We start from the raw sequence: 18036 nt of genomic DNA, 5'->3' as shown, positions 1-18036 counted from the left end.
CAAAGAAGCATGCACAAAAATTTAGATGAAATGAGAAAACAGAAGAATTTGTCCCAAATGAAAGAACAATACAAGGCCACAGCCAGAGATGTCAGTTAAATATATATTAGCAAGATGCCTGATAGATAATTTAAAGTAATGATTATAAAGATACTCACTGGACTGGAGAAAAAAGTCAAAACCATAAGTGAGAACTTTAACACAGAGATAAAGGGTAACATAGCAGAGATCAAGGGCTCAATAAACAAAATGAGAAACACACTTGATGGAATGAACAGCAGGCTGGAAGAAGCAGAGGAATGAATTAATGACTTATAAGACAGAGTAATGGAAAGTAATCATGCTGAACAAAAGCAAGAAAAAGGAATTAAGCAAAATGAGAATTGACATAGGGAACTCAGTGACTCCATCAAACACAACAACATTCATATTATAGAAGTCCCAGAAAAAAAAAAAAGAGGAACAGGGGGGCAGAAAAATTATTTGAAGATATAATAGCAGAAAACTTCCCTAATCTGGGGAAGGAAACAGATATCCAGATCCAGGAGGCATAGAGAACCCCAAAAAATCAACAAAAGCAGACCCATACCAAGGCATGTTATAATTAAATTGGCAAAACATAGTGATATAGAAAAAATTTTAAAAGCAGAAAGACAAAAACAAAACAAAACAAACAAACAAAAAACAAACAAAATTCCAGTAACGTATGTGGGAAAACCCATAAGGCTACCAAGGTATTTTCAGCAGAAATTTTCCAAGTTGAAGAGAGTGGTATGATAAATTCAAAGTACTGAATGGGAAAAATCTGCAGCTAAGAATATTCTATCCAGCAAGACGATTATTAAGAATAGAAGGAAAGATAAACAGTTTCTCAGAGAAACATTAATGGAGTTCATGACCACAAAAGCAGCCCTGCAAGAAATATTAAAGGGGACTATTAGTGAGAAAAAGAAGCCAAAAGTGACAGTATGAAGGTAGGAAACACAAAGCAGTAAAAATGAATATTTCTGTTTAAAAAAATCAGTCAAGGAATTCACAAAATAAAAGGATGTAAAATATGACACCATAGACCTGGGGAAGACAGGAGTAAAGAATGGGTTCAAACTTACATGACCATCAACTTAATATAGACTGCTATATGCAGAGGATGTTATGTACAAACCTAATGGTAACCACATATCAAAAACCACTAATAATATGCAAAGAATAAAGAGAAAGAAATCTAATATGTCCCTAAAGAAAACCAGCAAACCATAAAAGAGAGAAAGACAAGAAAGGATCAGAGAAAATCTTCAGAAACAACCTGTTTTGTTGCAATAAATACATATCTATCAATAATTTCTTTGAATGGAAATGGACTAAATGCTCCAATCAAAAGACATAAGTTGACAGAATGAATAAAACAAGACCCATCTATATGCTGCCTACAAAATTCATTTTGGAACAAAAGTCACCTGCAGATTGAAAGTTAGGGGATGGAGAACATTTATCATGCAAATGGATGTCAAAAGAATGCTGGGGTATCAATGCTTACATTGGACAAAACAGACGTTAAAACAAAGACTGTAACAAAAGACAAAGAAGGACAATGTTTAATAACTAAGGGGATAATCCAACAAGATGTAACAATGGTAAATATTTATCCACCCAACATGGGAGCTCCCAAATACATAAAACTGTTAATAACAAACATAAAGGATCCAATCAGTAATAATACAATAATAGTAGGGGACTTTAACACCCCACTTACATCAATGGACAGATCATCTAAACAGAAAATCAACAAGGAAACAATGGCTTTGAATGACACACTGAACCAGATGGATTTGACAGATATATTCAGAACATTCTACCCTAAAACAGCAGAATACGCACTCCTTTCAAGTGCACATAGACTATAACACATATTAGGCCACAAAATGAGACTAAACAGATTCAAAAAGATCAAGTTCATGCCATGCATCTTTTCTGACCACAATGCTATAAAACTAGAAGTCAACCACAAGAAAAAAATCTGAAAGACCACAAATACATGGAGGTTAAGTAATATGCCACTAAACACTGAATGGGTCATGAGAAAATAAAAAAAAGAAATTAAAAAGTACATGGAAACGATTGAAAATGAAAACACAACAGTTCAAAACCTTTGGGATGCAGCAAAACTGATTCCAAGGGGGAATTTTATAGCAATACAGGCCTAGCTCAAGAAGCAAGAAAAATGTCAAATAAACAACTTAACCTTACACCAAATGGAGCTACAAAATCGACAAGAAACAAAACCTAAAATCAGCAAAAGGAAGGAAATAATAAAGATGAGAGCAGAAATAAATGATACAGAAACTAGAAAAATAATAACAGATAAATGAAACCAGGAGCTGGTTCTCAGAAAAAAATTGATAAAATTGATAAACCCCTAGTCAGATTTATCAAAAAGAAAACGGAAACAAATAAATAAAATCACAAATGAGGGAGGAGAAATAACAACCAAAACCACAAAAACACAATTATAAGAGAATATTCTGAAAAACTGCATGCCAACAAATTGGACAACCTAGAAGAAATGGATAAATTCCTAGAAACATAAACCTACCAAAACTGAAACAGGAAGAAACAGAAAATTTGAACAGACCAATTACCAGAAAAAAAAAAAAAAAGAATCAGTAATCAAAAAACCCCAATAAACAAAAGTTGAAGATCAGATGGCTTCACAGGTGAACTCTACCAAACATTTTTTTAAAGATTTATTTATTTTGAGAGAGGGTGGGGATGAAGGGGCAGAGGGAGGGGCAGAGAGAGAATCCAAGGAGACTTCCTGCTGAGTGCAGAGCCTCACTTAGGGCTGGATCTCATGGCCCTGAGACCACGACCTGAACTGAAGTCAAGAGTCGATGCTTAACTGACTGAGCCACACAGGAACCCCTCTACCAAACATTTAAGGAAGTACCAATACCTATTCTTCTCAAACTATTCCAAAAAAAAAAAGAAAAGGAAGAAAAGCTTCCAAATCTATTTCATGAGGCCAGCATTATCCTGATACCAAAACCAGATAAAGACACCACAAAAAAGAGAATTACAGGTCAATATTTCTGATGACACAAAAGACACAAAAATGACACATAGACACAAAAATTCATAAAGATACTAACAAACTGAATCCAACAATATTTTAAAAATATATTCACCACAATCAAGTGGGATTTATTCCTGGGTTTCAAGGGTGGTTCAGTATTTACAAATCAATCAATAAATCAGTAAAAAGAAGGATAAGAACTATATGATCATTCCAACAGATGCTGAAAAAGCATTTGACAAAGTACAACATCCATTCATGATAAACATCCTCAAGAAAGTAGGTTTAGAGGGAACATACCTCAACATAATAAAGGCCACATATGAAAAACCCACAGCTAACATCATCCATAATGGGGAAAAACTGATTTCTTTTCCCCTAAGGTGAAGAACAACACAAGGATGTCTCACCACTTTTATTCAATATAGTACTGGAAGTCCTAGCCACAGCAATTAGACAACAAAAAGAAATGAATGAAAGACCTAAATGAAATCCTAGAAGAGAGCACAAGCAGTAACTTCTCTGACATCAACCACAGCACCTTTCTAGATAGATCCCTGAAACAAAGGAAACAAAAGCAAAAAACAAAAAACAAAAAAAAAAACCTATTGGGACCTCATTAAAATAAAAAGCTTCTGCACAGCAAGGGATACAATCTACAAAACTAAAAGTCAGCTTTTGGATTGGGAGAAGATTTTTCCAAATGACATGTCTAGTAAGGGGTTAGTATCCAAAATATATAACAAACTTCTAAAACTCAACACCTAAAAACAAAATAATCCAATTTAAAAATGGGCAAAAGACATGAACAGACATTTCTCCAAAGAAGACACATAGATGGCCAACAGACATATGAAAAGATACTCATCATCACTTATTATCAGGGAAATGGAAATCAAAACTACAATGAGATATCACTTTACACCTGTCAGAATGGCTAAAATCAATAACACAGGAAACAACAGGTGTTGACAAGGATGTGGAGAAAGGAGAACCCTCTTGCACTGTTGGTGGGAATGCAAACTGGTGCGCCCACTCTGGAAAACAGTATGGAGGTTCCTCAAAAAGTTAAAAATAGAATTTCCGTATGACCCAGCAATCATTCTACTGGGTATTTACTCAAAGAACAAAAACACTAATTCAAAGGGATCCAAGCACCCCTGTGTTTATAGAAGCATTATGTAGACTAGCAAAGATAGGGAAGCAGCCCAAGTGTCTGTCGATTGATGAATGGATAAAGAAGAGGTGGTATATATATATAATGGAATATTACTCAGCGATAAAAAAGAATAAAATCTTATCATTTGCAACAACATGGATGAAGATAGAGATTATAATTTAAATGAAATAAGTCAGAGAAAGATAAATACCATATGATCTCACTCATATGTAGAATTTAAGAAACCAAAAATGTGAGTAAAGGGGGGAAAAGTGAGAGAGAGAGATACGAACCAAAACCAAAAACAACAACAAAAACCAACTCTAACTGTAAAAACAATGTGATAGTTACCAGAGGGGGGAGAGGTGGCAGTGGGCAGGGGGGATGGGTGAAATAGGTGATGGGGATTAAGCATTGCGCTTGTCATGATAAGCACTGGGTGATGTATGGAATTGTGGAATCACTATATCATACACCTGAAACTAATATAACACCGTATGTTAACTAACTGGATTTAAAATAAAAACTTAAATACATACAGACATACATATATACATTCAATCTAGAAAAGAATAGAGTGACACCAGCAAGATGCCAGAATACAAGTTTCTATTCTTTCTGGCAAAGAACACCAGTTTTGACAATCACCCACAGACCAGAGCATCTTTGCGGAAGTCTGGGAATCTAGCAGAAGTTTTAGCACACCATTAGAGCAAAAAGATCCAAGAGTGGGTGCGTTGAAGTGGGTGAAAGGAACAGTTTCAATTATCTCAGTCACTCCTCCCCTAAAGTGGCACAATTCAATGCCAAGAGAGACCCACTCAGACTGCAACTTCTCCCCTGGGGGAAAGAATGTGTGAGTTAATATCTGGCTTCCTATGCTCTGACCAAAAGGCCCATTTCTTTCTCACCACATCCAGACTATGAGGTGATCTTCATAACTGGGGAAAGCTTGGAGCACAGCAATCAGGGCTCAGAATTCATCAAGGGACAAATATCCTATTAACCACGTTGCAAAGACAAAGAGAGAATTTCAAAAGCAACAAGAGAGAAGAAAATGCCTCATGTACAAAGGCAATTCTATGAGAGGTGTTTATAGTGATAAATGCCTACACTAAGAAAAAGAAATGATTTCAAATATACAACCAACTTTATACATTAAAACAAACTAGAAAAAGAAGAACAAACTAAGCCTAAAATTAGCAGAAGCAATGAAATAACAGAAATCAGAGAAGAAATATGTGAAATAAAGGCCCCCCAAATCAACAAAATTAATACTTACCTTTTGGAAAAGATAAACAAAATTGACAAACTTAGAGCTGATTAAGAAAAAAGAGAAAAGATCAAATAAAACAAAATGAGAAATGAAAGTGAAGACATTCAACTGATGCCACAGAAATACAAAAGTTCATAAGAGATAAGCATAAACAATTACACACCAGCAAATTGGATAACCTAGAAGAAATGGATAAATTCCTAGAAATACAAAACTTGCCAAAACAAAATCATTCAAGAAATAGAAAATCTGAACAAACCAATAACAAGCAACAAGACTGAGTCAATAATTTAAAATACCTCTGCAAAGAAAAGTCTGGGACCAGAAGTTTTCATAGTAATTTAAAGAAGAATTAATACCAATTCTTCTCAAACCATTCCAAAACTTTGAGGGCAGGGAGCACTTCCGAAACTACTTTGCAAGATCAGCATTACTTTAATACCAAAGCTAGACAAGGACACTATAAGAAAAAAAATTATAGGCCAGTATCACCGATAAACATAGATACAGAACTGCCCAACAAAATATTAGCAAACTAAATTCAACAGCATAGTAAAAGATTCATACGCCATAATGAAGTCGGGTTTATTGATGGGCCTCAAGATGCAAATCAGTACTGTGATAAACCCCATTAACAATACAAAGGGTAAAAATCATATAATCATCCCAGTAGAGAAAAAGCATTTGACACAATTCACAATCCATTTATGATAAAAACTCTCAGCAATTAGGTGTTGAGGAAATGTACCTCAACATAATAAAGGCCATAAAGATGAAGCCCATAGCCAACATCATATTTAATGGTGAAAAGCAGAAAGCTTTTCCTCAAGGATTGGGAAAAAGACAAGGATACATACTTTCCCCACTGCTGAACAAAGGGAAATAAAAGGTACCCAAATAAAAAATTAAGAAGTAAAATTATCTCTGTAGATGACACATATAGAGAAAACCCTAAAGACTCCACACAACACACACACACACACACACACACACACACACACACACACACACGCAAAAACCTGTTGGAATTAATAAATGAAGTGAGTAAAGTTGCAGGATACAAAATCAATACACAAAAATCTGTTATGTAATGAATAATGAACTATCAGAAAGAGAAATTTAAAACACAATACCATTTACAATAGCATGAAAAATAATAAAATACCTAGGAATAAATCTATCCAAGGAGATGAAAGACTTGTATTCTGAAAACAATAAGACAATGATAAAATAAAGAAGATATAAATAAATGGAAACATAATCTATGTTCATGGATTGGAAGAATTAATATTGTTAAAATGTGCATACTACCCAAAGTGATCAATAGATACAATTCTTGTCAAGATCCCACTGGCATTTTTCACAAAAGTAGAATAAACAATCCTAAAATTTACACAGAACCACAAAGACTCCCAAAGAGCCAAAGCAATCTTGAGAAAGAAGAGCAAAGCTGAAGGCATCATGCTTCCTGATTTCAAACTATATCATAAAGTGATTAAAATGAAAACAATATCATATCGGCAGATCAATGGAATAAAATTAGAAGCCAGAAATAAACTCATACATATATCCTTAATTAAAACTTGATAACAGTGCCAAGAATACACATGAGGAAAGTAGTGTCTTCAGTGACTAGTGTTGGAAAAGCTGGATATCCACAAGCAAAAAAAAAAGGAAACCACAATATTAAACCACTGATGAAAAGTAACTCTAGACAAATTAAAGATTTAAATATGACTTGAAACTATAGAAGTACTAGAAGATACATAGGGAAATATCTTCTTGACATTGGTCTTGGCAATGATATTTTTTGGATATGACATCAAAGCACAGACAGAAAAGCTGAAATAAAACTATATCAAATAAAAAAGCTTCTACTCAGCAAATCAACAAAGTGAAAAGGCAACCTATGGAATGGGAGAAAATATTTGCAAACCATAGATCTGAGGAGGGTGTGTGTGTGTGTGTGTGTGTGTGTGTGTGTGTATACACATATATATTGACAGCTCAATAGCAAAAAAAATCCAATCCAATTAAAAAATGAGCAAAGATCTGAATAGACATTTTTTCTGAAGAATACATGCAAATGGCCAATTTGTACTCAAAAATCACTAATCATCAGCATATGCAAATCAAAACCACAATGAACTATCACCTCATGCCTGTTAAAATGGCCTTTATTAAAAAGACAAGAGATAACAAGTGTTGGTGAGAATGTGGAGTAAAGGGAACACTTGTATACTTTGGGTGGGAATGTAATTTGTTATAGGCATATGGAAAACAGTATGGAAGTTCCTCAAGAAGTTAAAAAAAACTACCATATGATACAGCAATCCCATTTCTGGGTATATCTCTGAAGGAAATGAAATCAGTATCTTGAAGAAATATCTGCATCCTCATGTTCATTATAGCTTTATTCACAATAGCCAACATACAGAAACAGCCTAAGTGTCCATTGATGGATGAATGGATAAGGAAGATGTGATACATATATATATGTACAATGGAATATTATTCAACCATGAGAAAAAAGAAAATCTTGCTATTTACAACAACGTGCTCAAACCTAGAGGACATTATGTTAAACGTAATAAGCCAGAGGTAGACAAATACTTTGTGATTAAACTTGTATATAAGATCAAAAAAGAAAAAAAGAAAAGATCAAATTCATAAAAGCAGAGAGTAGAATGGTAATTATCAGGGGCTTGCAGATGAGGGGAATGAGAAGATGCTGGTCCAAGGCTGTAAGCCTTCAGTTATAAGATGAATAATTCTGAAGATCTAACTTACAGCATGATGACTATAGTTAGTAATAATGTATTGTTACATTATATTGTGTTATACAATACAATAATGTATTGTATAGCTGAAATTTGCTAAAAGAGTAGATATTAAGCATTCTAGCTAAAAAAAAAGTTGTGAGGTGATTAACATGATTTTGAAAATCATTTCCAAATGTATGTGTGCAACAAGTCATCTCACTGTACACTTTATATATATAATTTTGTCAATTATACTTCAATAAAGGAGGAAGAAAAACATAATAGACATACAAAATATAAGGAGATAAAAATCAAAGTAAATAACTATAAAACATAATCAAATAGCAAAGGAAGTCATCAAAAGTGGAAGAAATTGAAAAAACAATTGCAAAACAGAAGACAGTTAGCCAAATGTGACTAGTGAGTGTTCACCTATCAATAATTCCTTTAAATGTAAATGAATTAAACTTACCTATTAAAAGGAATACAGTAACTAAATAGGTAAAAACCAAGAACTCACCTTAGATTTAAAGACACAATAAGCTAAAAGTGAAGAAATGGAAAAAGATATTTCATGTGAATGGCAACGAAAGAATGCTGGAGTGACTATACTTCTATCAGAAAAAAAAATTGACTTTATGTCTAAAACTGTCTCTGGAGACAAAGAAGGTCATTATATAATAATAAAAGAGTCAATTTAACAGGAAGACGTAGCAATTTTCAACATAAGTGGACCCAACATTGGAACTCCTAAATATATAAAGCAAATATTGACAGATCTAAAGAGGAGAAATTGACAGCAGGACAATAATATCAGGAGACTTCAATACCCCACTTTGAATAATGGATAGAACACCCAGACAGAAATTTAAGAAAGAAGCTCTAAATCTGAACAACAGTATAAACAAAATGGACCTAATAGATAGATATGGAATTTTCCACCCAACAGTGGAAGAGTACATTCTCCTCAACTGCACATGAAAGATTCTATACAGTATCTTTTTCAAGCACAATGGAGTAAAACTAGAAATCATTAACAGCAAAAGGAATGGAAAAAATCACAAATACATGGAAAGAAAACAGCACACTCTCAAACAACAATTGGGTCAAGGAAGAAAGTGCTAGAGAATCTTTAAAAATATCTTGAGACAGGGGCGCCTGGGTGGCACAGCGGTTAAGCGTCTGCCTTCGGCTCAGGGCGTGATCCCGGCGTTACGGGATCGAGCCCCACATCAGGCTTTTCTGCTATGAGCCTGCTTCTTCCTCTCCCACTCCCCTGCTGTGTTCCCTCTCTCGCTGGCTGTCTCTATCTCTGTCGAATAAATAAATAAAATATTTAAAAAAAAAAATCTTGAGACAAATGAAAACAAAAACACAATGTAACAAAATTTACAGATGCTGCAAAAGCAGTGGGAAGAGGGAAGTTTTTAGTGACAAATGCCTACATTAAAATAGAAGATCCTATATAAACAACCTAAATTTATGCCTCAAGGAACTAGAAAAACAAACCAAGCCCAAAGTTAGAAGGGAGGAAGTAATAAAGATTAGAGCAGAAATAAATCAAATAGAGAATAATAAAACACCCTATTCCACCATCTCCCCAACAACAGTCTGTTTTTTTTTTTTTCAAATGTATGTGCATGTTGGATTTTCTTTGCTTTTCTTTTTCTGATTTCTTAAGGAGAAACAATGAGTCGATATGCAGTCTATACTTTTCTATTTTATCTATACAATCGTAAAATTTCCTTTTCAGCACTATTTTAGTATCATCTCACAAAGTTTTATTTAAAATGTTTTTCTTATCATTCAGTTCAAAAGACTTAATGTCTATTTATTTACTTTTTTATTTTTATTTATTTATTTATTTTTAAGTAGGCTCTATGCCCAGCATAGAGCCCAACACAGGGCTTGAACTCACAGCCCTGAGATCAAGACCTGAGCTGAGAACAAGAGTCAGATGCTCAACCCACTGAGCCACCCAGGGGCTGCTTTAATGTCTTTAAAAAAAAAGATTATATACTTTAATTCCATATCCTGAGTGTTTAATATTCCAAGTATCTCATGTCCAGTCTACTAGGTGCCCCAAGTGAAGGAATAAAATTACCAATTATGAAAAAATATATACTTCATGTTTTCTCCTTTGATGTCTTCTTTGTCCACGGGTTAGTCAATAAATAAAGCTGAATTTTGTGAAGAGACCTGGTAACTGACAGAAGTCTTCTTTTATTGTCTCAAGTTAAGTTATACATAATTTGAGGATCATCATTTTGGTCTTAGAAGATGAATGAATGTAATGTGTTGATCTGTGTCATATTCATTGAACTCATGTATCCACACGGTTTTAAGTACCCAGTTATGATGACAAACATTTCAAATTCTCAGAGTTGTAGTAGCTATGGTGGCAGATGCTCTGAGATCATCATCTGATCTGAGATACCCCAGTTACTTAACTGAATGCTAGTGTTGCGAAAGAGATCCTACGTATGCAATATTTAAAACAGGTGCCTGGAAAAGGTCCTTTGCCAGTAGAGTTCTGGCATGCTGTAGGATTCTGGATCCATTAGACAAACAAATTTCTAGTAATCTCCCAGAAGGGATTCTGAGTATTCAAAATATTGCCTCTTCATTCCAAAAAAAAAAAATTTAATGAACTATCCTGATTTAATATCTTTGGAAACTCACAACTTATTTTCTCTGTCACTAGAATTTGGGTGATTCAGATTTTCTGGGTTTTCATTTGTAAATGACTGCTGATTTTTTATATTCTTATGTTATTTGAGTCTTTATAAAAATGTTTATTTATATGCTTATCTTTTCCTTATACTTTCTCCCTTTCAGAAAGATGTTTAAAATCAGAGACAACAATTGAAAATGGATTTTTTTCTGAATATGAATTTGCATATCCCTTGAATAAACAAACACAATATCAGTGTAAATCAGGATATGTAACACCAAATGGTAAAACTTCAGGATCAATTACATGTCTGGAAAGTGGATGGTCACCTCAACCCACATGTATTAGTGAGTAATTTTATGTTCATATTCATTATCCTGATGATCGTTGTGCAAAAGTTTACTTCAACTTAATTCTTTTCTGGGGGGAGGGCCTGATGTGGTTCCCATTTGAAGATAAATTAAAAAATATATAATTTTTTTACTATTAAGATTAATCACTATTTAAACCTTTATTAACATCATTCTAGTATGATGTTAACAAAATTTGAGACTTTTAACATTTTACTTCCTTATAACAAATTACAGACAATAGAGTTATCTCTCTATTCAATCTTGGTAAGTTTAAAAGAATACACAGCCGCAGGAATATATTTGGAAAAGAAAATCAGCATGGGAGCTTTAGAAATTATTATGCTGTAGAGTTTTATAGAAAATTTAAAATTTTACTTGCATTGTTGAAAAGTCATTCAACTAATCTGGCATATTTGTAGAGTTTTATAGAAAATTTAAAAATTTACTTGCATTGTTGAAAAGTCATTCAACTAATCTGGCATATTTGTCACACTGCTAATGAGTTTGGCATCTTAATTCACAAAATGCTATTCTGCTTTGCTAGAAAAATATGATACATCTGTAATGGCCAATTTTATTACAAGCATGGGATAAACACATAAGTATAATTGATTGAGAAAAGTGTTCTTAGAATAAATATTTCACAGTGTTTAAGTGATAAGAAAACGCTGTGTAGAAACATTTTTTTTCATTTTGAGTAATTTTTTCAGGACAATGATTTAGCACTGGTATTCTTAGATTCTTTTAATATGATATTTAATTTGTTAGCTCATACTAATTGATAAAGCTATTTTTACCACCTTAAGATGACACTTGCTTATGTTGTCCATTAAGTAATATTAGAAATGAAACCTTAAATTCTATTATGCATTAGAATTTTGTGACAGGCCAGTATTGGAGAATGCCAGAATCAAAAGTAATGGCACATGGTTTAAGCTCAATGACAAGTTGGACTATGAATGCCTTGACAGATTTGAAAGCAAAGATGGCCGCACAGGTTCCATAGTGTGTGGTGAGGACGGTTGGTCTTATAAACCAGGATGTTATGGTAAGTGCTGTTTTTTCAGATGTGGGAAAATTTTATGAACTGACGCTGGATAGGAGGCAAAGAAAGGATTATTCAGCTTATTTTCAAGGCATGTCAGCCTTTAGATTAATTTCATGATTGAGAAAATCCTATAAGGCAGTCTTAAAGAAAGAAAGAATATAGGGGCGCCTGGGTGGCTCAGTTGTTAAGCATCTGCCTTTGGCTCAGGGCGTGATCCCTGCATTCTGGGATCGAGCCCCACATCAGGCTCCTCCGCTGGGAGCCTGCTTCTTCCTCTCCCATTCTCCCCGCTTGTGTTTCCTCTCTGGCTGTCTCTCTCTGTCAAATAAATAAATAAAATCTTTAAAAAAAAAAAGAATATAAGTTTATTTAGATTTTCTGAAAAGCTTTTCTTTTTTTTTCCATATGTTGTGCTTGTGGTGGGGAAAAGACTCAGGAGTTTATGCAGGGTGAGTAAGTGTGGGGATTGGGATAGGGTGATGGCCGACAAGATGCAAAGCAGACCACATTCGAGATCTAGTTTGTTGGTAGAAAATACAGCTGGTGTTTACTAAATATTGAATGCAAGAGGGAGTAATAATCAAGGGATTCACATGCTTGTTTTAAATTTTTTTCAAAGCAAGCAGGTAAGTGGCAATGCCTTTTTGTAAGGTGGTGTTGACAGAACAAAGAGCACTTTGGGAGGAACATCACAACTTTTGACTTGAGCACATTATGGTTGAGCTGCCCGTGGACAATCAAAGTTGCTTATGTGAACTACAGAGTTAAATATATATGTCTAGCTAAGAGATACATATTTGGAATTATCACCCAAATAAATGATGATATCAAACTGGAAAAGAATACAGAATAAAAAGAGAAGAGAGCTCAAGACTGAGCTCTGAAGCATTCCAACGTTTAGATGTTGGGCAGAAGAAGAGTAAGTGGCAAAGTAGATGGAAAAAATGAGGACCCAGAGAACCAGAAGAAGAAAACATTTTGGAATGACTGTTCTCATAGACGTGGAGAGAAGAAAATGATGAAAGGATAAGGAAGTATAAGTGAATCCTGTGGAGTCAGCCTGGTCAATTCCAATTCCATCATTTACTAAATTTCATCATTGACTAAACATGTATCTTAGGGCAACAGCCAAGCTTATTTGAAGCTTGTTCACTCTTCCTCATCTGCAAAATGTTTTAATAATTACAAATGCTCTAATATGTCAAAGGATTGTTTTTCTTTTTAGTATGATTCTAATACTTAAATTCCAGTTTGTAATTTTATAAATTAATTAGCAAGATAGGAGGGTTCCAAATAAGAAAAATGCATTTTTTATAATATTTAGGAATGTGACGAATGTCACAAATGTCACAAACTTGGCAAATTTGCAGGGATAATTTTACATATTCCTAATTTGAATCAGAATGATCAACAATTTATTAATAGATGGTATAAATTTTAGATTTAATAAGAATAGATAGTTGTATATTATATAAATATTCAGGACACCTAGAATATGCCTAGTTATGTGGCCTTGAACATGTTTCTTTATTTTGTTTCATGTTTCATTTTATGATTCAGTTTGATTTCTTTACTAATATAATTAATATGATATAAATTAAGCAATTTTGATAGTTTCTTTAAACCACATTAGAAATGCCTTGTGTGTGTTCTGGTTCTCCAATTATATTTACATTAAACGAAAATACCAATTCTTATTTGAGTGCAATTTTAAAATTGTAGCAACACTTTTTTTAATGTGAGAGAATATTTTTATGTTTTGAGAGTACAAAACAATATCACATTATATTTATAAACAAATGTCACTTATAAAATCAGATCCAGTATAAGCAAGTTGACCTTACAAACACATTTTCAGGATGCATATATTGCTATTCAATGCCTTAATATTTCTGAGTCCCCTGTGAATTTAGAAGGTGTATGAAACCTAATATGTAATATTTTTCAAGGAGGAGGATTCATCTCATGCCCCTCTGTATATGCAGTACCTAGCACCTCATTTTTACAATACACATATACAGTTTCCTTTGGTGATGATTAATTATATATACTCACTAAATTATTTGACCTTTTTTTATAGAAATAGAATGCAAGGTTCCAGAAGTAGAAGAATACTTAGTTCCTGAGCCCAGAAAGGACAAATATAATGTTGGAGACGTGTTGAAATTCTCCTGCAGACAAAGACTTAAGAGAGTTGGACCAGATTCAGTTCAGTGTTACCACTTCGGATGGTCTCCTAATCTTCCAACATGTAAAGGTGAATATCTATCTTACAATCACTAAAACAAGAATTAGGATTTGGGTATCAACCTTTCTTTTTCCCTCTTAATTTTCTGTTGGCTTTGAGCATGTCTATAATCTAGTGAATTAAGCCAGGGCATGTGTTGAGGGGTAGCTACATCAGACTTCCTTATTTAAGCAATTAATCTCCAATTGTTTCTTGAAATATGTAGTGGAAGTATCCATAGATATATATATGATGTCTCACACTTCTTTTGTTATTTCTCCTTTTGCCTACAGACCCACCGACAATATTGGACACTTTGTATAGCAGGGACATTACCTCAAGTTTCATTGAGTGTCTAAACAACATTCAAGCAACTTACAGTCAATTCAATGACATGGGTGGTTCAATCAAAGTCATAACATCTTGATCAAATGCTTGCCTCAAATGATGGCATTTTTTCAAACAGTTTTGATAAAATGTTTCCATGGAATATGAATATTGCTCTAATTTACACAACCACATATATTAATTGGTTTGCATACAATTTTAGAATATATAGATTATTAAACATATTTTCTGGGTTTAAGTATACTTCCAATACACTCATTCAGTGTAAGTAATAGAACTGGGAAATATGTTTCTGGTGTAAACACCATTGTTTAAGAAGGCTATAACAAATTATGTTATAAATTATATAAATTAATTTTTAAAACCTCTCTATTTTATGGATTTTTAAGTTGTAAAATAGATAATTTAACTGTAATTTACACAGTATTTCTCTTGTAGAGCAAACAAGACAGTGCACTCCACCTCCTCAACTCCTCAATGGGGAAATTAAAGGAACACATAAAGAAATCTATGAACACAATGATTTGGTGGAATATGTTTGCGATACTAGATTTCTGATGAAGGGTTTTAATAAAATTCAATGTGTTGATGGCCAATGGACAGACTTGCCTACGTGTATTGGTAATGTATATAAAATATTAATATGTAAACATAAATCAACACTATATTCATATAAACACATAAATTGCATTTTGTAAATAAACATATTTTCGTGAAATTTTCACAGAAGTGGAGAGTACATGTGGAAATATACCTGAACTTGATTATGGCTCTATTGTTGAGTCTTCCGCCCCTCCCTATCACCATGGAGATTCAGTACAGTTCAATTGCGAAGAAGAATTTACAATGATTGGACACAAGTCAATTACATGTATTAATGGAATGTGGACCCCACTTCCTCAGTGCATCGGTGAGAAGACACTTCTCAAATTGACAGTCAATGAAATTTAATATTTTTATTGTAAAAACTGTATTTGCAAACATATTTTTGAAATTTAGGTATACTCTTGAAAATGTCTGGTCTTAGCGGCACCTTGGTGGCTCAGTAAGTTAAGCATCTGCCTTCCGCTCAGGTCATGATCTCAGGGGGCGATTGAGCCCCCACATCAGACTCCCTGATCAGCAGGGAGTCTGCTTCTCCCTCTCCCTCTGACCTTCCCCCTGCTCATGCTCTCTCTCAAATAAGTAAATAAAACCTTTAAAAAAAAGAAAGAAAATATCAGTTCTTAAATTATAATGAAGGCAGACATTGCTTATAGCTCATTATGTGTCCACAAATTAGCAATAGAATTTTATCAAGCTTTCTGTCCCTGATATTTACACTGTTTATAAGTGTGAAGCTTAATTTTACTTCTAGTTATTCTTATGATTTAAATATGAGTACTAATTGCCAAAATAGAACTATATTTACATAAATACCACTTTTGATTTTATGTAGCACTCTTGATTTCAGGCCCTGGAAAACAAAAAAAGTTAATGCCTACTTGCTACATTCCTTTAGGAATCTTGCCTCCCTCAAAGTTTCTAACAATTTCCCAATCTGTTTCAAATGCAACAACAAGTTAATGTGCTGAAGGGTGGGTGGGCTGCAGGCCCTCTCAGTCGGTGGTAGAACTCAGTCAAAGGAGGCAGTCAGGGTTAGGCCAGGAAACAAATCTGATGGATGGACTTCACTCTGATTGATGTATGTGAATCATCCTGACCTTTGGATGACCAAGTCTTTTATGACTAACCGGAAAAATATTAGGGGCCTTTTTCATTTTTCCCTTAGAATGAGTTCCCTGGAGTTTTCCTAGGTCCTACATTCAAAGAGAGCCCTGGATGTCCAATCTTACTTATTCATCAGATTTCTAGGCATTAATTGTTCCAAGGAGAAGGTAGGGCTTAGGTGCACGCTCCGTGAGAGCAAAGATTTACCCTGTTTTGTTCATGATGTATTCCCAATACCCAAAAGACTGGTGGACGTACAGCAGACATTACCTAGGAGTTTGTTGAATGAATCCTAAGTTTTGTTGCTTATTAATCCTTACATTTTTGCTAAACACATTCCCATTAGAAGTATTGTCAGTCCTTCAAGACCAAACTTCATCTTTGTCTTCTTTGATCTCCACAAATGACCTCCCCTATTTCTTATGGGGGAAAAACCCAGTTATAACAGGCATGAAAACTCTCAACTTTTCACTCTTATTCTAAAATATCTGCTTCGATTATTACTCTTTTCTGACCTCAGAGTTTGCCTTCCAAAGGTTAATTTTCTACCTATATTCAACTCAACATAATCCCCATATAGTTGTCATAGGCCTTACTCCAATTTTCTCTGTTCAATATTTATTTTGTACCTCCAACCAGTCTAGGTGTTCACTCTTCTCTGAATGTTTCTTTTCTCCTAATAAACAAACAAATTCTTTCAGAAACCAATCAATCATAGGACAATGACAACAACCACCTCCACTCCTTTTGAGTGTTGCTTGTCCTTCAGTTACCATCACCTGAACACGTTGTTTTGTCTCCCTCAACACTGTGGAAAGCCCTAAAAACAGGACTAATTCTCAGCCTCTAGCATGTTTTGAATTAGTCTCCTTTGTTTATTTTGTATTGTATTACAAAATCATTACTTCTTTGGCTAATCATTAACAAATCATTAACGAAGGCCTACATCAACTCATTATTTTATCAAATCCAGAGTACTTTAATCTTCATTGAATTTTTGAGATATGTAGCTGTATAAAAGGTTGTTATATTTAACTCAGAGTCAGTAAAAATTTACAACTATTGCATTATGATATTATTGAATTATAGGGTGATCTGGTATATAAAATAGTTCTTCAAAGATTGTGAGAGTATAAGCAGGAACAGGTTGTGGCTTTAAGCACCCAACTTCTTATTCCAAGAATCTGTTTCTATTTTTTAGTCATCGTGCAAAAGATCTAGTTAAGCATTCACGTTCTGTATAATACATCTTAGATGTACTTTTCTTATTTTATTACATAACCTCTAATGAAAAAAATATATTTAAACTAGCAAGTTCATATATTCTATTTCCACAGATAAATATGGGACCATATGTAGTCAGGTGATGAGTGTTCAGTCTGTAGATCATCCAAAACAGTGAGCCTCTT

General features: G+C 33.9%; 1 protein-coding gene across 5 annotated transcripts in view; it reads left to right on the top strand.

Moving 5' to 3' along the window:
- Window positions 1-18036, top strand: part of CFH (complement factor H) — a 135018-nt gene that overhangs the window by 103372 nt on the left and 13610 nt on the right. For all 5 annotated transcript variants that reach the window (XM_057315417.1, XM_057315416.1, XM_048225454.2 and 2 more), the window contains 5 exons: window positions 11106-11288; window positions 12169-12342; window positions 14423-14599; window positions 15356-15538; window positions 15645-15827. In XM_057315417.1, coding sequence (XP_057171400.1) covers window positions 11106-11288; window positions 12169-12342; window positions 14423-14599; window positions 15356-15538; window positions 15645-15827 — 900 coding nt within the window. The remainder of the gene's footprint in view (window positions 1-11105; window positions 11289-12168; window positions 12343-14422; window positions 14600-15355; window positions 15539-15644; window positions 15828-18036) is intronic.

The sequence above is a fragment of the Ursus arctos genome, unplaced genomic scaffold (genome assembly GCF_023065955.2).
Source record: "Ursus arctos isolate Adak ecotype North America unplaced genomic scaffold, UrsArc2.0 scaffold_2, whole genome shotgun sequence".
In the NCBI taxonomy this organism is placed as follows: Eukaryota; Metazoa; Chordata; class Mammalia; order Carnivora; family Ursidae; genus Ursus; species Ursus arctos.
The sequence above is the reverse complement of the archived record's forward strand: the minus strand, read 5'-3'. Positions and strand labels throughout refer to the sequence as shown.